Below are 22,369 nucleotides of genomic sequence, written 5' to 3' on the forward strand. Positions count from 1 at the left end.
TCTTAAAAATATGGCTGTATTTCAGTAGAAGGAAACAGCATGACAAAAAGTCAGAGGTAGAAAAGCATCATTAAAATTGAGGGCAAGGCAAGTAGTATGATGTGGCTGGATCGTAGGATGCCTGGTTGGAATTGGAGTGATATGGAAAATGAGGATGGGACCAGGTGGTGCAAGGCCTTAACACCATGCCAAATTTATGAACCAGAGGCCTATGAATGCTCTTTGATCACATTTTTCATGGCAGTAGTGTGGAGAATGGATTGAGGCAAGGGCTTCATTAAGAAGCTGTTGCAGGGGGAGGCTTGATAATATGGGTGAATATAGTAAGCACAATGTTTTTCATGTGAAACCTTCATAAGAGTGTATATCAATACCTTATAAAAAAAAGGATTTTATAGGTAATTTTACCATTCAAGGAATAGATAATTCCAATTTTATGCAAACTCTTTCAGAGTTAGTAGAAGAGGGAATTCTCTACAACTAATTTCGTATGGTTAGTATAACTTTAATACCAAGGAAAGACAGTATAAGAAAATAAAACTATAAATCAATAAATATCAGTAATAATATAGATGGAAATGTCTTAAACAAAATATTAGTAAACCAAATTCAATGTTGGATTTATAAAATTACACTGTGATCAAGCTAAGTTTAAACAAGAAATACAAGAAGAATATAAAACTTTATTAATGTAAATCAATGTAGAACAGAATGGAAGAGAAAACATGGTCATCACAACAGATTCAGGAAAAGTATTTGGTAAAATTCAATACTAATTCCTATTAAAACTCCTACCAAACTAAAAATAGAAGTTAACTCCCTTAACCTGGCAAATGATTACAACAACAACAACAAAAACATAGTAACCCTATAGTAAACATCATACTTAAAGGTAAAACACTGGAAACATTTCCTTTAAAATTTGGAATAAGTCCAGTATGCCAGTGATAGCTGCTTCTATTTGACATTATGCTGGAGTCTAGCCAGTGCAATAAGACAAGAAAAACAAACAAAGCTATAAGGGTATAGAGAATTTCTTTTTGGTATGGAAAGGAAGAAAGAAACCTGTGATTATTTGCAGGTGATATAATTGTTTATATGGGAAGCCCCCCCAAACTTATGAGTTATTAGCAAAGTTCTACATATCTGATCAAAAATTTTTAAATAACTACATTTCTATACAACAGCAAAAGAAAAAATATGTTTTAAATGATGGTGTTTATTACAGTGGAAATATAAAGTACCTAAGACTAAATCTAACAAAACATCTGCTTAATCTTTATGGACAAAGTAGTACAACTTCATTGAAATATATTAAAGAAGTTATACTCATTACATAAAAATTGCAAAATAGAAATATTTGGCAGACAAAAAACCCATAATCTTACTACCCCAAACAACCACATTGTTACGCAACTTTCCAGGATTTTTTTCCTATGCTTTAAAAAATATACAGTTTAACTTAGTTTAAAGAAAGAGAAGAAGCTGTTGCAATAGCTCAGAGGAGATAAGGAAAATGACAGTGGGGGCAAAGAGGCAAATGCCTGACATTTTCCTCCCAAAAGATCCAGTAATTTCACTTTACCAAGCTAGAGAATTAAGCAATGATTCTTGAGGATATTTGAAATATTCTGATACAATCAAGGCATTAGGGATACACCTATTTAGGTGGGGGCTATTAGAGGAAGGCAGGCAAGTCTTGACGAAAAGGGCAAATAGCAAAAAGGTTTTACTTAATATGAGACATGACTGTATTTAAATAAGAGAGTAATTTTTTTTAGAACAGGACTCCAAAGTTAAAGCATTCAGATAAGGACCAGTTTAACCCAATCCTACTTCTAAGAATCCTCTAAAAACCTTTGATGGGGGTATGGCAGAAGGATTCATCTGTTCCCTTGTCTTCCAAGCTAGACTGTGGCATCCATCATGAAAAAGCCAGGTCTGGTATATCAGTTTCCCTAGTGCCTAGCATAAGGTCTTGTACACAGAATCAGTCAATTACTCAATCAGTAAATGATGAATGAAAGAAAGGGGGTTGAGAGACCCACTTGTCTTCTTGTTGAATGTTAGGAGCATTCATTCTCAACTTTCTTGTTACCTTCCTTTGCATACATTGCTTCTTGAGCTGTTTGTTCATTCAACTAAGAGAGCCTACTCTACCTTTAGGCAATGTGCCAGCCCTTGCATAGAGGAAGGATAGATGATTCAGCTTAATCAGGCTGTGACAGAAAAGTTCAGCGACAGAGCAAAGAGGAAGCAACTAACTCAGACTGGAGGATTAGGAGAGGCTTTTTGGGAGAAATGAAGCTGAGTCCTGGAAGGACAAATGGGAATAACGGCTAGCCTGATGGGAGGTGGAAGGTCGGGGTGGTTGACGTTCTGTCAGATAAACAATATGGGTAAAGTCCTCAGGCAGAGGGAACAGCCTTCTAGATAACCAAAAATACTTTATTTAAAATAGCCTATAATTTAGATATGTAAGAGGACAATGCTGCTACTAAGATTGGGGGGGGGGCAGTCAGATTTGTAAACCATTTAAGAATTAATGCTTAGTCACAACAGTCATAACAGAATTGGTAAGCCATTGAAGGTTTTAAGCGGGAATGACATGATCAGACTTATATTTTAAAAAGATTATTCAACTGTGCAAATAATGGATTGGATGGGGGCAATGGTGAATGCTGGGAGAACAGCTGAGAGTGTTGCAGTAATGGGGGCGAGAGATGATGGTGGCTTGGAAGATGGTGGTGGGAATGGAAAGAAATAGAACAATCTAAGATAGACAACTGGAAGAAGAATCTGGCTGTGATGTAGGAGGATAAGGAAGTGTTTGGAAAGGTAGGGAAGGTTCGTTAGTGAGCTTTGACTTCATTCTGAGGTGACACAGGGGAAGCATTTAACATTTTAACCTTGGGAGTGATCCATTCAGATTCGGGTTTATAAATAGATCACTTGGCATAAGGTGGTGAGAAGACTTTCAGAACAGTGCACAGGTAAGAACCGAAACAAACGGGGAGGAAAAAGTGGATGTGGGGAAGCACGAGAGACTGGAGAGAGATTTCGGAGTCAGGTACGTAGCCAACTGTTAAGAGAGACAGAAACTAGCGCGGCCCTAGGAACAGCTGCAAGGCGGGTGGGAATGGGGAGCAGCCGGGGCCGTCCACGCCTCCCGGCGCCGGGGGCGGGACCCGAGCACGCACGGCGGCGTGACGCAGGGCCGCAGCTGGCCTCGTTCTGAGTGCCGCCGCCGCTTTGAGGCGGCGTAGAATGAGGCCCGCGGCTGCGGCCGCGGCTCCGGCGTCGGCAGGGGCAGGAGCCGCTGAGGCAGCAGCTGAGGTGACCGCGACGGGCGCGCCCCCACCCTTCTGACCTGGATTAGGCCCAGCAGCTCCGTGGCCGCCGCCGCCCCTTGGGGGGGCGGGGTGGGGAAGTGCTTCGTCTCCCCGCCCCCCCCATTCTTCGCTCAGCCGGAGGCGACCGCCGCGACCCCAGCAGAGCCCGCGACCCGGCCTTGAGCCCCCACCGCCGGGGCCTGGCATGAGCGGCGCTTCGGCGGCGCTGGGGAACGGAGGAGCCGCCGCCGCCTGAGCCCCGGCCTGCCGCCCGACCCCACCTCGCTGACAGGCTGACCGCGGAGCGTGCGAACGACCCCGCCACGTTCTTCCGCCCCCATATCACACGCCCAGCCCCAGAAGATGGGGAACTGCCTCAAATCCCCCACTTCGGATGACATCTCCCTGCTTCACGAGTCTCAGTCTGACCGGGCTAGTTTTGGCGAGGGGACGGAGCCGGAGCAAGAGCCGCCGCCGCCATATCAGGTAGGGGAGGGTGTGTGTGTTGGGGAGGCGGGGGTGCAAGTAGAGCGGCTCCGGCCGGGATTGACGGGTCTACGTGTGACTGACCCCGTCATCTAAGGGTGATTGCTCTTCGCTCCCAGAATAGGGGGAACCTTCACCTCACCTCCACCCCGTTATGGGGTGGCACTCTCTGTCCTTGAGTTCGGGGATCAGAGTCTGTGATCATATCCCCTTGGCTGGTGGCTTGTAGTTCGCTTTTGGAGTTTGGGAGTGACATTTTCTTGCTTTTTTGTCTGAATCGTGGGGTCTGAGCTGTGAAGCTTAGAGATGATTTCCTTATCGCGCCGCCGGTTGGATTGTGGGTTCTAGTTAGGTGGTTGTCCCTCACCCCATTTATATTTTCATGTGTTGTCCACTCCCTTCCTTCTCTCCCTCTTCTCTGTCTGTTAATGGATCTGATAGGTGTTCATTTCTAATACTTGGGAGAAGTTCGTCAAGTGGTGATTTTAGACCCAACGACATCGAGTTACTTGTTTATATATATGTATATATTAATTTGTAACCCCTCCTCTTTTTGGTCTACCCCTATGACACGGCTTTTAAACGCGCTGATTCAATAAAACTTGATTATCTTGAACTTTGGAAAGCTTTAAACCTGACTTAAGAAATACCTGGTGTTGCTCATGGTTCTCCCTGTGTATCAAAGACTTTTCTCCTAAGTTTCATTGCTTTTTGTACAGCAATCAGCAGCTCCAGATGTGTTTACACAATTCATGAAGAGCCAAGACCTCTTGAGAAAACTCAAAATATATGTGGATGCAATAATGTACAAGATACACAAAGCCTTTCTTCTACTTTTTTCGATTTTAAATGATGTTTGTTAAAAGCTTTATTTCCAGTCGGGCTTGAATAATTAAATGGCTTAATTTTTTTCCTGAAGGCAGTTTAGTTTTCTAACTAGGCATTCTCCTTTGTTGTTTCATGTGGTGACATCATCTAGTGTTATTCTTTTCTCATTCCTGTGTAAATCAGTGTCTCATCACACCAGAAAAACCTGATTGTATATGTTGGTTTTCTGAATAAAATCCTTCAAGGGCATTTAATTGAAGCCTCCATGACTATCTGACATTCTTGTATTCCAGTCCTACCAAATACACCAGCCTGTTCACACCTCTCTGCAGTTGCTCCAGTTGCTCCTTCTGCTTGGAGCCCTTCCCCCAAGGTCAGCCAGGTGCACATCTAAGCCTCTTTGAAGACTCAGCTCTTGTGTCACCTCACATCTGAAGTCCCTACATTCCCCTCCCTCCTGCTCTGAATCCAGCACTCCCTTGTGTCCCCAGAACCCTCAACACTTACTTAAACAGTACATATAACTCTTGAGAGTTAATATCCTTGTTTAGTTAGATGTTGTCTCATCCTTAAGGCATTTCCTTCCTTCCCCAGTGTAAGCTACATGCAGGTAGGGATCCTGTCTCACCTGTTTGCTGTTGTATCTCCAGCATCTGGCTCATAGTAGATACTCAGTAACTGGGATAAATGAAGACTATAAGCCCTTGAGAATAAGGACGATGTCCCCAGTGCTTTGTGTAATTTCTGGCACAAAAGAAAAACCTAAATATTGAATGAATTAATGAATTTGAATTGTCCGTGTTGTAAGTTTATATATCCATTCCTTCCATACAGTTGTCACAGGTGAAGTCTCTTAAAAATCCAATCTAAATCTGGATGTCTTTCTGAATCTTTGAAGCAAGTATATTGTTTATATCTCACTTTTCATTTCCCTTATACTATAGAACAAAGTGCTTATTTCAGTTGTTTCATGAACAAGTTTTTTAGGGGTATAAATTTTATTTCAAAATCTCCCATATTCCCTAGCCCCTTTCCAGGCAAATTGGTATCTTTGACTTATTGCTTTGTTTCTCTTACCCATATGATACTACAGTGTTAAGGATAACTTCTTTAGAATTTTTGGGAATTCTGTTTGTCAATGAGAGTTTTGGCATCATGAAGGAACATTTTTTGAAACATGTTGTGACAGTTGGAGTTTTTTGTGGTTGCCCTTTCCTGAAGTCAATGACTTAGATACTGATATGCAAATTTGGTATCAATTGGAAGTAAAATAATTTAAGATAGGAGCAAAAAAGAAACTTTTAGAAAAAAAAATTTTCCCCCACAAAGGAAATAAGATTTTGGGGAATGGTTAATTTAGATGAGCTAAGAAATACCAATCCAAGGTAGATGATATATATGTTCAGTAGGTGGAAATAATTTTTTTCTTCAAAAAAATGTAATTTTTTTGTTGGTATATAATTAACAGAGCTACACGAATATTGGTTTATTTCTTAAAAGAATAGTCTCAGCTGAAATAGGATTTTTAAAAAATTCATAAAGGGAATAGCTGACTATAAAGGAAAACACTTGGTATGTTCCTGTAGTGAGTAGTTAAGAGATGGCCTTTGTGTTTGTGTTGCACAATGTACATATATGTCAAGAACTCTGAAGTAAAACTTAAATTTCAGTTATTTCCTATTAGCAGGATTGGAGAGGTTTGTTTTATTTACTTATGCTTAAAAGTAAATGCTGCACTGTTATGGTGAAAGCATATAGGAAGTACATATTTCTGTACTGGGTTCGTTAGTGGCTTCCTAACTGGTCTCTCTGCCTTTACCCTTCCCTCCCTATAATCTGTTCTGAACCCAGCAGCCAGAGTGATTCTGATGTAAAAAGATCTTGTCACTTTGCAACTCTGTGCATTCCCATTTCATTTAAATAAAAGCCAAATTCCTTAGTATCCCATAAACCCTACACAGTCTTTTCTTCTGTCCTCAAACATACCTCTCTTGACAACTCTCCTACTCTCCTCCCTGCTGGCTTTCCTTTAGCTTCTCTGGCCTGCTTGTTCCTAAGATGCTCCAGGACCTTTGCCCTGGTTGTTTCCATACCTGGAGTACTTTTCCCCCAGGTATCACCATGGCTTACTTATTCCCTCACCTTCTTTAAGTCTTTACTCATATGACACCTTAAACCATCTCTGACATCTCTATTTAAAATTACAACCCTGTCTCAACACCCTAGAATTCTCCCCCTGTTCAATTTTTCTCCCATACCCATAGTATTTATCACTTTCTAACACAGTCTTTATTTTTTATTATCTGTCTCCTCTCACTATGTAGTAAGCACCCTGAGGAAAGGGGATTTAAAAAATTGTTTCCTGAACACCTAGAACAGTCTGCACACATTAGGCACTCAATTATTGGTTGAGTGAATGGATTTCTTTGAAATGAAATGAAATATAACTGTTTATTTGGAGGCAAGTGCAGTCAAATGTCTTAAAAGAACTAAGCATATCCTAGTGCCTTTTTTCTTTTGTTATGAATCATTTTTAAGTACTCAGTCCTAAAAATTAAGTCCCAATAATATTAAATATAGAGATTGGTTTGAAATAATTACTGATAAAATAATTTAGGTTTTTTTCACCCTATATTATACAAAATGTTTATGAGAAAACACTTGAATCCTTGTTATTAAAGAAATGGAGGAAAGAAGTTGAAGCTTTTCTTCAATTGTAAGATAAAAAGAAGTTTGGCATACTCTCAACTCTCTCCTTCCTGAATGTTTAAAAAAGAATACAAGGGAAATATACCCATCAAGGGCAGTCTTAGAAGGGTTGTGAGATGGAGGATAAGTCATTCAAGCCTGGGAAATGAAGGCCACTAAGAGGAAAGGGCCAGGTAGGTAGCCCAGTGATGAAAGGTATATGTGAACAGATTGAGGTATTACTGTCACTCTAAGACACTCCTTTGTCATATGCTAATTCAAGAGCAGCACTGTGTTAGAAAGAGCATAATATTCACTGGACAACAACAAAAGCCACTACAGTATTTCTGTCTGAATACTATGTGTGTGTGTGTATATATATATATATATATATATATATATATATATATATACACAAAGATTGGTACCACTCACTCAGTTTTGCAGTAGTTATGTAGTTTGAGATTTACTAATCTCTTCCTCTTGTCTTACACTTTGTGATTAATGTATTTGAGATTTTAAAATCAAGAAAAGTTATTGTTAGTACAGGAGTGAGGGCAAGTGTGGCTCTGGTTTTGGAGTCAGATGAATCTGCGTTCAAATCCTCGTTGTCACATGTAAAATATGAAGAGAGGTTATCATATTATGTTTTGAGGAACTCCTTTTACAAAAAAACAAAGCAACATTTTGGATAGTTCAAATTGTGACAGAATAAAGTTTTCTTCAAGATAACTTTTAAAAGAAGGCTTGGTCTCATGGAACTCATTAAAAGTAACTACCTCCTTTAAGAAATAGAATAAAATAATATGCTTATTTTTAAGCATTAAAAGTTGTAATAATACATTCATACCTTGTTTTTCTGATAACTTTTTGAAGTTAAATTCAGTTAATTGAAGATTTGTTTTTATGTATTAGCATTTTGTTTACCTTTTTGGTGGAAATTACCTCAAAATGTATTTCACATCTTGGTCTTAATAAACAGATTAACTTTAAAAATTTCCTTTGTGTGAAATTTTATCCACCCCTCTCCTTTGAAGTTCTGCCTTTACATTAAGGTACAGGTCAACTCCAGTCTCTTAAAGCCTTTCCTGACCATTTTCTTTTGCACTTTCAGTTTCTTTAAGTGCAGTACTTTAGTTTGTAATGTTTATGTGGAAATCCTAAATTACCTTACTAGTTAGCTCTTGGTGCTTAAACAATTACTATTTTTCTAGATTATAGTTTCTTAAAAATGAGAATGTTGTGTTAAGATTTTAAAAATTTCTCCCATGGTAAACAAGATCACAGATTCAAAAAGACATATGCAGCCCTGTGTTTATTGCAGCACTATTTACAATAGCCAAGACATGGAAGCAACCTAAGTGTCCATCAGTAGATGAATGGATAAAGAAGATACGTAGACACAATGGAATATTATTCAGCCATAAGAAGAAAACAAATCCTACCATTTCTACCATTTGCAACAACATGGATGGAGCTAGAGGGTATTGTGCACAGTGAAATATTAGCCAGGTGGAGAAAGACAAGTACCAAATGATTTCACTCATCTGTGGAGTATAACAACAAAGCAAAAACGCAAGGAACAAAACAGCAGCAGACTCACAGAACCCAAGAATAGACTAGCAGTTACCAAATGGAAGGGGTGGGGAGGGAGGGAGAAGGGGATTAAGAGGTATTATGATTAGCACACATAATATAGGTGGGGCATGGGGAAGGCAGTATAGCACAAAGAAGGCAAGTAGTGATTCTATAGCATCTTACTATGCTGATGGACAGTGATGTTGTGGGGTATATGGTGGGGACTTGGTAATGAGGGGGAATGTAGTAACCACAATGTTGCTCATGTGAAACCTGAGAATAAGATTGTATGTCAATAATACCTTAATAAAAAATACATATATATATATAAATTTCTTTTGTGGTGTGGAATGAATGGCACCTTATGCATTGTAGACATCCAGTGACTAACTTAGATTTATGCCTTTTCCCTCTTATACTTTTACCACCATGAATGAGGTCCTCATTACCTGTCACCATAACCCAATTGATGTCTCCTTTCTTCCCCATTCATTTCATTCCTTGCTGCTAGATAAACTATCCAGATCAGTTCCCATTCCTCTTAATCCTTAATGATTCTACATGACTCATCACTGAAGATTTCTGTTTTAGCATTCAAAGTCATGATCTGGCTCCTTATAAACTTCTCCAGTGTTTTTGTAGTCTTGTATACAACCTATTTACTCAGAGTAGTTTGTATTTATATATATGCCTTTGGCTTTTCAGTGTCTGCTTTTGCTCATTTTCTTAATGGTTCCCCATATAAATTCAAGCTTTCAAAGTCCAGCTTGGTGCCATGGATCCTTTTCTGATCTCCAACACGAGTAATGTCTTAATCTGAACTCCTTTAGCCCTTTGTTTACCATTCTTAGGACACTTTACACTTCCTATTTGATTTTTAATTATTTATAGCAATGTCACATCTCTAAGAATCCCAGTCTGATGATTCATCTTTACATTGCTGGAACCATGCTTTTCAGATAGCAGGCACTCAAATACTTGAGTAAATGTGAAAATCAGTTATTACATTTTTCTGTAAGAGCATGAGGTTTTATGTTTATGCATGTGCTAGTGTTTGGCCTTTGTACTTTAAAGGGTTCTGCTATTTTTCTTTCCCACATTAACTATTTTATCTGACTATATTGAGTGTCTTACTCACTTCTAATTTATAAATTGCATGAACATTGGAGAAGTTAATCTCTGCACATTTTTCATTTGAGTTTGGTTTATGTTCCATGTACTTTAGCTTTATTTACTTTATTTTATTTTTAGTAAATAAGCAAGGATATAACCATTATTTGTAACCATTGTTGCAGGGGTTTTGTTTATGCCTCATCTCCTACTCTGGATGTCCTTTGATTAAGGCTGATTCTGCCATTAAGAATGTATACACCATTAAGAGTAGGACAGTCTATGCATCAAGAGTTTAATTCGAGAGCTAATTATAGGGTAACCTGAGAAAATAGGGATAATGAGTTACTTGGTACGTAAGATCTAAGAACTTGACTTTCTTAAAAACATTTTTTAATAAATAGTTCATAGAAGCCTCCATGTTTTGCTGTAAAATTTAGATTATTTAAAATCCCATCCTTTAGGTAGGATAGGATTCTCCTTTTAAACATCTTAACTTTTATTCGGTTTCTTCTAAATAGAAAAATTGTCACAGAATGACTACTGTAGGTTCTCCCTGACTTTTCTTCAATGTGTGCCACTTTTCTCTTTGTCTTCTGTGTTTACTGTGTCTCAGCCAAGATGAATTCTGGAAATGAGGAGCAGAGGATGATTGTAAATACAAATGAAATTAGCTGTTAATATTCCTTTGTCATCTTGCCTTAGCCATTTCTGAATCTAATCGTCTACCTTCCTTCAAGCAAAGAGTTAGGGATGATGTATTTCTGCCCTGTAGTCAGATAGGTTATTTAAAAAAATAGGCTGTAACCAATTTCTAGAAGTTGATTTTCCTTACCACTAACTTTTATATTGAATTTCACATGTATTCATGATACTGTTAACTTACTCATAATTAAGGATTTTTGCAATTGTGATATAAATGAAATTTATAATGAGGTGGTAAGGATACTAAAGACTCAGGAAGTGGAAAGATATGAAGAAAAGCTGGTTTTATAGACAGCCAAAGTGTGTGTTTTTAATGGCAGAAGAGATTGCTACTTGCAATTGAAAAGTTAAGTGATAAGGGAGAACTAAATATATTTTGTGCTCTTAGGGAATCTGCCTGACCTTTTGATTTTGATACTCAGTTTGGCTTTATGATATGTTGCTTTTGAAATCTTAGAATTCCTTATTTTAATGGATTAAGTATGTTTTAGGTTCAAGTTGATATGAATGTGCACATATACCTGTCTTTTAATTAAATAGCCAACCTTGAGTGTGCTCCCAGGGGCCAGTTGAGTAATTATCTTGTTACTTAATTCAGAGAGCGTACAGTAAGGTAACTAAGGGATCTGAAAGCATGCGAATGAAGAAAGCAGTCCTCCAGATATATTTGTTTCTAAGTTTATTAAAATTTTCTGAAATCTTATGAAGCTGAGTGACTTTAAAAAGAGTAAGACTTTTTTAACTGATGCAACAAAATTACATGTAATTTTGATAGTAATTTCTTATGTCATGCAGTTTAACGTAAACAGATAAAAACCAGGACTAGTTTCTTCTCTCCGTCAGCAACTACATGTTAGGCACCAAGGGGAAAGGAGATATGGGTCCTTTACCCTTAAGAAATTGTCATTTTAGTTAAGGGGACAAGAATAATGTGTATACATGAAGCATGTATTAGTTCAGTGTGAAACAGTATATAATCAAACATTAAATTGTTTCATGTAGACTTTTGAGGTAGGGGGATCAATTTGTGATAGGGAAGAGTGAATCACAGATTTACTTCTTAGCTTCTGAAGACTTCAAATGAAGACTTACATGAACATCAGTGTAAAGATGAATAAACCAAAAGAACCGTTCTGATTAAACTGTGAGTGAGGGAGCTTGAAGCTGAAAGGATAACCAGAAGGTGGTGAGCTGAATTTAGAGGGAGTTGTATAATCTTATACAGTTAAAGTGTAATAATATATGTGTGTGTGTGTTTGTAAATAAACCTTTTGTTTATATATATTAAAGAGTATATCTTTGGTAGTATAACTAACAGTATCTTAACTTTTATATATAAGTCCAGTGAACTTTTACATATTATAATCACAACTCTCTGAAAGCTCAGATGATGGTTAGCATTTTTAGCAATAGTGTATTTTAGCTAAGTTGTATAATGTTATTGTGTACTTAGTAGACTATATAGTGTAAACATAACTATGAACTTTGGATGCTAATGATGCGTCAATGTAGGTTGATTTTTTTAAGTTTAATAATGAGGCGTTCTCAATCCCAGCTGGCTTATTTGCAGAAATTGGCAACCTATTCTAAAGTTCATGTGAAATTAAAAGGGACTAAGAATAGCCAAAAGTTGTTGAATAGTAAGTGTTGAATAATACGAATAAATTTGGAAGAGTCACTCTTCTTATTTCAAAGTTATTACAAAGGTAGTGTAGTACTAGCATTAAAAATAGACATAGAAATCAATGGAACATAACTGAAGAGTCGAAAAATAAACCCTTACACTTATGGACAATTGATTTTTGGGGAGGAGTGCCAAGATAACGGGGAAAGAATACCCTTCAAAAGGTGCTGTAACAACAGGATGGTCATATGGAAAAGAATAAATTTCCATACACTATACACACACAAAAAACTCAAAATGGATCATGTACCTAAGTGTGAGACCTAAAAATGTAATCCTTAGAAGAAAACATAGGGGTAAATCTTCGTGATCTTGGGTTAGGCAAAATTTTTCTTAGATAAAACACTAAAAGCTCAGATAACAAGAAAATAAATTGGATTCATCAGGATTAATAACTTTTGTGTTATTAACTCCATTGAGAAAGTAAAAAGACAACCCACAAAATAGAAAACCTCGGCAAATCATGTGTCTGACAAGGGACAACAGTAAAGAATTTTTACAATTTTTCTTACAACTCAATAATGAAAAACACAACCCAATTAAAAATGGACAAAGGATCTGAATAGACATTTCTCCAAATGTCTATTCAAATGACCAGCAAGCACATGAAAAGATAGTCAATGTTATTATCCTTTAGGGAAATATAGTCAAAACTACAGTGAGATACCACTTTATAGCCACTAGAATGACTTAATAATAAATAAGTTTTATAGTGACTGTGCAGAAATTGGAACCCTTGTGCACTGCTAGTGGGTATATAAAATGGTACAAGTGCTTTGGAAAACAATTTGGCAGTTGATCAAAAGTTTAAACATAGAATTCTACGACAGCAACCCCACTAGTATAACCATACGTATAACCAAGGGGACAAGTGAACCGGCAGTGACTCATCATAATCACCCAAAGTCTATAGTTTACATTAGGATTCACTCTTGGTGGTGTACACTCTATGAATTTGGACAAATGTATAATGACATGGATCCACCATTATAGAATCACACAAATTAGCTTCCTTGCCCTAAAAATCCTGTCACCATAATTTGGCCTTTTCCACAATGTTATATAGTTGGAGTTACACAGCATGGAGCCCTTTTCAGATTGGCTTCTTTCACATAGTGACATGCATTTCAGGTTCCTTTAGCGGCATTATGCATTTGAGGTTCCTCCATGTCTTTTCATGGCTGGATAGCTCATTTCTTTTCAACACTGAATAGTATTGCATTATCTTGATGTACCAGTTTAGCCATTCACCTACTAAGGGAAATTTTGGTTCCAAGCTTTGGCAGTTACGAATACAGTTGCTGCAAATCATGTGTAGGTTTTTGGGTGGACATAGTTTTCAACTCCCTTGGGTAATTACCAAGGCGCACAATTGCTGGATCATACATGGTAAGAATATGTTTGGTTTTGTAAGAAACCACTAAACTATCTTCCATAGTGGCAGGGCCACTTTGTATTCCCAACAGCAGTGACTGAGAATTCCTTTTGCTCCACAGTCCTCACCAGCATTTCATGTTGTCAGTGTTTCAGATTTTCACCATTTTAATAGGTGTATAGAAGTAATTTGCAATCCTCAGTGCTTGTCAGTATGTGCCCTATACCCCTTTTGGTGAGACAGGAGGCAAGAGAGAGATGGGGTTTGATATTTCTCTTCCCACATGTGGAAAGCTAGAGGAAGCTGGTTTACTTCACTTTCTCAGATAGGTTAGATTCTGAGAAAACTCCAGCAAGTTGGTTCTGGCAAAATAGTTTTTCCTGAGGGTAGGTAGACCTTGTTAAGGAGAATAGAATGCTCTGGTATATATTAGAGTCATTCCTTTTCCTCTCCCCCTGTTGGAAGCATGAGGGAATTTTTCTCTGATACTGTATAGACCTGATAGAGCTCTTTGGAGAGAAAACTACAGAAGGGTGGCCTCGCCTGAAGTTTTTAATTCAGACTTGTCCTCACTGAGCCAACCCCCAGCAGCCCGTCAGTTAGAGTTCAGGTTTTCCTTCCCTAGCAGTGGCTGGGTTTCTACTCCAGTAAGTTATGGTTTTCTTATCCATTTGTCTGTCAGCAATTTTGGGGTGACCTCACTTCTCTGACAGATCTAAGAAGAGTTGTTAACTTTTTTTTTCAGATATTTTTTTGTTAGGGTGGAGTGGCAACTTCTGTAAGCTCCTTCCATGCCAGACCAGAAACTACCAAGTTCTCAATTTTCATAATAATTCTTTGAAAGTGAATATTATTCCCATCTTAAAAATGATGAAACTGGCCTAGCAGTAGAGCTGGGCAGCTGTGAAAATTGAGTTTTAGACTGTGAAGGTAATTGTGCAGTGTGGCAGAGGAATAGTAGAAGAGTGACGATGGATTACCGTACACTAGATTTAGCTCAAAGGCAGTCATGGGAAACTAGGAGTCCATTTCCAATAGAGTGAATCTGTTAGAAGAATTAGATACTGAAACAAAATGGTTTATACAGTGATAATTGAGGTAATGAGGTTCCTTTATGATGAAGTGGGTCTTCTAAAGTATTTCATAAATCATACAAAGATAAGTTTCATATGGCACAACAGTGTTCTACTAAATTGACAAAAATACCTCTGTATATAACATCTATTTTGTCATTTACAGATAAGCAGTGCTGCCACTCAGGAAATGCTGAAGATATCAAAGTGTGTTTTTGGTGTTCGCAGGTCTGTCTTTTCTATCCTCAGTTGGTAATTGAGGATAAAAGGGAGGTTTTGAAGTTTTTATCTGATTTTATTGATTCAAAATTATTAGAAAGATTAGTTTACTATACACTAGAGGTAGTAGAATGGTGCCTTCAAAGTCTTGAATTATGTAGGACTATTTGTGTTATTGGTAAAGCCTATTCTGCTTTTAATTCTTCTACCTGCTTTTTATCATTTTTTTCCTCACTGTATTTTCCCACTGTCAGATGGTTCCTCATCTGCTATTAGTGCATCTACCCTTGCAGTACCTCATCTAATCTGCATATTAGAAAACCAGATAATCAAGCCCCTCATAATATTTCTTGGCAACTACCAATAAAGAGATTCCCAAAGGCAGTACTGTTTTGGGAGTTGGTTACATGGGCATCTTTTTTTTTTAAGCTTAAAACGATTTATTTTTTAAATTTTCTTGGTACAAATTTGCTTAAGTAAAGTCAATTTTAATAGGAATTCCACATGCGTGTGAGAGTAGAAAAATAAAGGGAAGGAACTTTCTTAAAATTGAGGTATGCTTATCAGTGTTTCATTTTTCACATATGTGTCCCTTTCCCTTCCTCACTGTGTTTAATTGTCTGGAATTTTTCTCTCTAGAATTTGTTTCTCAAAATACTTTTTATTTATCCCTTAAAATAGGCTTTAATTAGCTAGGACTCCTTATAAGATATAAATTCTTAAGCTAAATGTAATCTTTAGATTGATAAATACTTACCCTTAGGTCCATAGACCCATTTAGGACCAGGGATGGAACTGCATTTCCATATAATTGATTTCCTTGGTAATCCTGTGTATTCATCCAAAAACACTGTCAAAAGGGGTCCATAACTTTCATTAGATTGCCAAAGGCTTCTTGCCACAAAGGTTAATCCCTGAGAGGCAGTCTCTGAGTTACAGGTAAAGAGCTCATATCACTCCTGCCAGATACCACAAAGCCTTTGTGGCTTGAGCCACAGAGTTCTGATAGGTGTGTGGTATAGGAATTCAGTTAAATTTTGCTGTTGCAACATAATTAGGTAAATTGTCAGACCTCGTTTAAGATTAGGTAGATGAAATGAGGCCATTGACAACGGCTGAATTTTTGGAATCTATTTGAAAAGTTAACTTGGAGTAGAATTTCTTACAGATGAAAAAAAGTTTTGTATTACAAGGAAAACATGATAATCTCAAAAAAATTGCTGAGACTATGGGATTTCATTTTTCTCAACTTAAAATAAGAAAACCATTTTATACCATGCTTTAGCTTATAAAAATGAAAACAAATTTCATAAAACAGTATTGACCCATACTATATATTCTGTATATCGTATTTCATTTTCTAAAATTCCTAACTGTGACCTCTAGAATTGATTTCACAACCCACAAAAGGTATGATCTGCAGTTTAGAAAAAATTCCAAGATGTAGAGCCAGAAAGACAAGATTATGAAATACATTTAAAATACTTTGTATGTCTAGCATCTCAAACAAGATCTCTTAGGAGTCCAAACTTGTCTCTCTGTGAAAGAGCATTTTAGAGAAGTGGGTACTTTGGCCAGTGGGAATAGTCATGAAGATACTTGTGCCAGGTCCTTATTTTGTTATCCTAAAGGAGTAGGAAGCTAGCAAATAAAGGATGGGGTTGGGGGTGATGATGGAAATTAATTTCCATTTTAAAAAAAGATCCCTGAGAACAAACTGGAAGGGGATAGTGGATATGGGAAGACTAGTTGCATTAGCAAATATTGATAACTAGGGTATTGGGAATAGAGAAAAAAGTTATAGATGAACTCTGTTGATATTGAAGAGACAAAAACAGCAGAATTTAGTAATGAATTGTATGGAAAAAATGTATCCTGGAGATTGTGGTATAGAAACATTCAAGAACAGAATGTTTTGGGAGGAGATTGGCCATGCAGGGATACAGGAATAGGGCAATAATGAGATATGGAATTGAAGATGGATCAGTTTGTTTTAATGAGACTAAATCATGTTTATAAACAAGTGAAAAGAAGAGGTTGACTAGGGAGAACAGCAAAAATCCATAGTGAAAGGTTTTGAGAAATTAGAAACGGGTGGAATCAAGAGATAGTAAGGTTAGCCTACATAAAAGAAAACAAAGTCCTTAAAATATTTTTAATAATAAGTACTAAGTAATACATTCATGTGGTCATTCTGTAAGACTCCAACCACTTCGGTACTCTAGCCACTCAGTTCCATATCCCAGAAACAGCCAATGTTAGTGTTTTTGTGAATCAAGAGATTTTATACCAGCAAGCAAATAAAAATAGTTCTTCCCTACCCCATTATACAAAAAGTTGCCCACTACACACAAAATTCTGCACCTTGCTTCCCCCCACCTTTTAAATCTTGAAGCTATTCCCTATCAGTACATAAAAAGCTTCATTTTTTAAGCTGCATAGTATTTATTTCAAGTGCCATTTTCTGTCTAACCTATTTCCTATTTGATGATGATAGGAGCCAGGAAAATTCCTGAAACCACATGTTTTGTCATTCAAAAATCACTTTCAGAAGTTATCTTTTAATAGAAGAATTAGGATTAGTTCGGTAGCCTCAAATTGGGACCCTTTATTCTAGGTTTAAATGAATCTAGCCCATCTAGAGGGCAAAAAGCCCTCTTTATAGGGCAAAGACTGTGTTTTAGGTTCAGAAACTAGACATTACTGCCCAATTTCCAAAGAATTTCAATTTTCTACTGTTGTTTTCAGTTATGGAGCATATAATTTTAATCAAAATAGAAAAATTGATTAAGCCTAAATTTCAGATTTGTTTGCAAAGTGACTTAAGTCACCTTCAAATGGTTAATAATTTTTTCAGCAATTTTAGTGGGTCTGTGATGTCACTTTCACTGTTAGGTACCATGGGCCAAGTATAGGATATAAACGTGAAGCAGCACGAAGTCATAGGGGTAACAAGTGCTAGAGAAGGGTTGAAGTGGGAGGGCTAACTTTGGATTAAGAATTTTTTAATTTTATTTTGGTATCATTAATCTACAATTACATGAAGGACATTATGTTTACTAGGCTCCCCCCTTCACCAAGCCCCCCCCACATCCTGTTCACAGTCAGTGTCCATCAACATAGTAAGATGCTTTAAAATCACTACTTGTCTACTCTGTGTTGCACAGCCCTCCCCGTGCCGCCCCCACACTATACATGCTAATCGTAATGCCCCCTTTCTTTTTTTCCCACCCTTATCCCTCCCTTCCCACCCGTCCTCCCCAGTCCCTTTCCCTTTGGTAACTATTAGTCCATTCTTGGGTTCTGTGCTTCTGCTGCTGTTTTGTTCCTTCAGTTTTCTTTTGTTCTTATACTCCACATATGAATGAAATCATTTGGTACTTGTCTTTCTCCGCCTGGCTTATTTCACTGAGCATAATACCCTCTAGCTCCATCCATGTTGTTGCGAATGGTAGGATTTGTTTTTTTCTTATGGCTGAGTAATATTCCATTGTGTATATGTACCACATCTTCTTTATCCATTCATCTACTGATGGACATTTAGGTTGCTTCCATATCTTGGCTATTGTAAATAGTGCAACGATAAACATAAGGGTGCATCTGCCTTTTTCAAACTGGAGCGCTGCATTCTTGGGGTAAATTCCTAGAAGTGGAATTCCTGGGTCAAATGGTATTTCTATTTTGAGCATTTTGAGGAACCTCCATACTGCTTTCCACAATGGTTGAACTAATTTACATTCCCACCAGCAGTGTAGGAGGGTTCCCCTTTCTCCACAACCTCGCCAACATTTGTTGTTGTTTGTCTTTTGGATGGTAGCCATCCTTACTGGTGTGAGATGATATCTCATTGTGGTTTTAATTTGCATTTCTCTGATGACAAGCGATGTGGAGCATCTTTTCATGTGTCAATTGGCCATCTGGATTTCTTCTTTAGAGAACTGTCTATTCAGCTCCTCTGCCCATTTTTTAATTGGATTATTTGCTTTTTGTTTGTTGAGGTGTGTGAGCTCTTTATATATTTTGGATGTCAACCCTTTATCGGATCTGTCTGGATTAAGAATTTTTCAAGGAACTTCTTGGGGGTCTGGGTGTTCAAGTATCAAATCAAGACCACCTTCCCATTCCCACATTTATTCCCCTGTTTGGATTTTTTTCCTAATACTTCAGATGGTTTTTCTACTTTTATGGCAACCATCTAAGTTCACATAAATGTTTAACCCTTTCTTTGTTTGTTAACTGTTGAGAAGCTGAACCTCTTTTTCCTAGAAGGATGCACAGAATTTTGCATTCAATTTCAAGGAATTAATATACTCCCTTAAATCCTGGACCTCAGATTAACAACCTTTGATCAAACGTCTATTCCTGCTTTATTTCATGGCCTTCTTCAGTGTATCTATCTTGTTTGCCACTGTCAATGTAGTCTTTATATGTCTTCACTGATTCCTCAGTGCCTGTTGTTTCATATAAAGTCCAAATATTTAAGAACATTTAATGTCTGATATTCTTGGAAATTTGACTGAATGGATGTGACAAGGTCCTGCAGTTATTTTGTGAAACTATACTGAGCCGCATTTTCCTGACTTAGGATATACAGCATGTTCTGTCACTGGATTTCATTGCATAATTCTAATAAGAGTGGTTTGTGTACTTGAAAAAGATATTTTGAAATTTGTGAACAATCCTTTTTTTTTGGCAGCTTTATTCTTTCAAGCATAAAAAAATAAAATTACTTTCCACTGATTTGTGTACTTTCTCAAGTTGCATTGTTGAAACCAAGTATTGTTTAGCTAATAGTCATGTCCTCCATGCAAGGAACACTCAAAAGAATAAAAAGAATATTAGACTAAAAAATTATATGTGTATGTATTAGACTGATTCACTGTATCTTAAAAATGGAGTTAATACATGCTACAGTGTGGATGAACCTTGAATACATTATGCTGAGTGAAGAAGCCACATACAAGAGGTCACATTACTGTATGATTCTTATTTGTAAAAAATATACAGAATAGGTAAGTCCATAGAAATAGGTAGTGGCCAGAGGCTGGGGAAAAGGGGGGATGTGTGGTAACTACCTACTTGGTACAGAGGTTTATTTTGGAGTGATGGAAGTGTTTTGGAAGTAGAGGTAATTCACAACATTATGAATGTACTAAAGACCACTGAGTTATTCTCTTTAAATTGGTCAACTTTACGTTATGAGAATTTCACCTCAATTTGAAAGAAGTGGAGTTAGACTCAGCTGTAAAAGTCATATTATCAGAATTAAGTATGCATTATGACTTGTCTCTATTTTGCTATCATTTTCTGTTCAGTTTATAAATTGAATTTCCTAACAGCATTTTTAAAAATTAGCTATTAGTGATACCAACTTTATAAGTTGTCTTTCCATCTTTATAATAAATTGTAAATTAAGTATAATTACAGAGAAATAATTATAACTCATATTTGTAATACTCTAATGCAACTATAGTTAACATTCTAATGTATATTTCTTTCTAAAAGCAAATATTTTAAACATGTTGTAACAATACTCTAATGTTTTTGCATCCTTTTAATTTTTACTTTATGTCATTTTTAAGTATTATTTCATATTGCCAGTCTTTAAAGCTCTAATTCTTTAAAGCCATTAAATCTCCTATTAAGTCTGTGTTATTCTGCACATGTAGTTCATGTCCATTTCTTGATATTCCATGGTAAATTTCTTGATTCTTAATAGGAGTAGAGGTAGAGGAGATAATGAGGTGTGTTTCTTATCTAGAAATTTGTGCCAGGGAGCATTTTGTGAAAAGGTAGTGCACTTACAGTTTCAGTTGAAAATAACTTGTAAATAGCTAGCTGATCGGTAAGTAGCCTTGGTAGAACTTTACATTTGGGTTCTAAGATTAATAACCCTAGTAATCTTCACTTTGTTTTACTTGAATTTTTACTGTTTAGGTCAAATGAGGAGGTTCTGTTTTTTTAAGTTCATTACCAAAAGGACTTAAGCATTCTATATTCCATGAATGTTTTCCATAGAATTCCTGCTATTTGCCATTTCTCCTATTAGTTAAAACAGTTTGCTGATGACATGACTCTGGAATTCAGCTTGAGGAAGAGTCCAAAAACTAAACCTGATTTTCTACTTCCAGACTTATAGGGACTGACACTTGACACCTACAAGGCTAGTAGACAAATACTAGCATCTTACTGTTTATTTAATATAGTCTCAACATTGAGATCCAGGGATTTTTTGTCTGTATCTTAAAGAGGATCATCCATAGACAACTATAATTTTTCTTGTTTCCTATGTTAGGGTATGTTATGTGAAATAACACAAACAATTAGAAGGCAGTTATTAGGGATATGATAATTGAATAAAGGGTGCATTAGAAAATAGGAACCACCTGTGTAGAAGCTTTAGCAGGAGATCTGACTAGAGGATATAGAAAGCCTACTTGATCAGACTAATTTTAAGCATCCTCAAGAGACCCTCAAGAAGCATCCTCAAGGTTGCTTCGGATCAGCTCTTTTATAAGATCCTAAACTCCTTTCACTTCCACTCCAAAATATTTCACTAGGCTTCTTGGGTAAAAATCTCACATTAAAATGTAGGCATTTCAAAATAGTTTCAATAAATGGTACTGGGACACCTGCATATTCACATACAAAGAATGAAGTTATAGACCCTTTCTCACATATACAAAAATTAACTCAGTTCATATACTTAAATGTAAGAGCTAAAACTATGAAAATCTTAAATAAGAATAGGTCTTCATGACCTTCATAGCCCTAGTTATGATACCAAAAGCACAAGTGACTAAAAAAGGTGGACATCACCAGAATTAAAAACCTATGCTTCAAAGAACACCATCAAGAAGGTGAAAAGACAACTCAAAGAATGCAAGAAAATATTTGCAAGCCATTTATTTGATAAGGGACTGGAGTCCAGGATGTATAAAGAACTCTTAGAATGCAGTAAAGACAACCCAATTTTAAAAAGGATAAAGGATCTGAAAAGACATTTCTACAAGATACACAAATGGCCAATCAACACATGTGAAGAGATGCCTAATTTGCTATCAGGGAAATGTGTGTCCCAGCCACTAGCATGGTTATAATAAAGACAGAAAATAACATTTGACAGTGATGTGGAGAAATTGGAAGGAACCTTCATACACTGCTGGCGGGGAATAAAATGGTACAGGTGTTTTGCAGAACAGTTTGGCAGTTTCTCAAAAGATTGGACATAGAGTTATCATATGACCCAGCAATTCTGTTCCTAGATGTATAACCCAGAGAAATGAAACCT

General features: G+C 36.9%; 1 protein-coding gene across 1 annotated transcript in view; it reads left to right on the plus strand.

Annotated features, from left to right (window-relative positions):
- Positions 1-3,221: 3,221 nt before the first annotated feature.
- The window catches only part of RNF11 (ring finger protein 11), a 38,412-nt gene continuing 19,264 nt past the window's right edge, over positions 3,222-22,369 (plus strand). The window contains exon 1 of the mRNA XM_036892935.2: positions 3,222-3,818. Coding sequence (XP_036748830.1) covers positions 3,696-3,818 — 123 coding nt within the window. The 5' untranslated portion in view covers positions 3,222-3,695. The remainder of the gene's footprint in view (positions 3,819-22,369) is intronic.

This window comes from Manis pentadactyla, chromosome 4, assembly GCF_030020395.1.
Source record: "Manis pentadactyla isolate mManPen7 chromosome 4, mManPen7.hap1, whole genome shotgun sequence".
NCBI lineage: Eukaryota > Metazoa > Chordata > Mammalia > Pholidota > Manidae > Manis > Manis pentadactyla.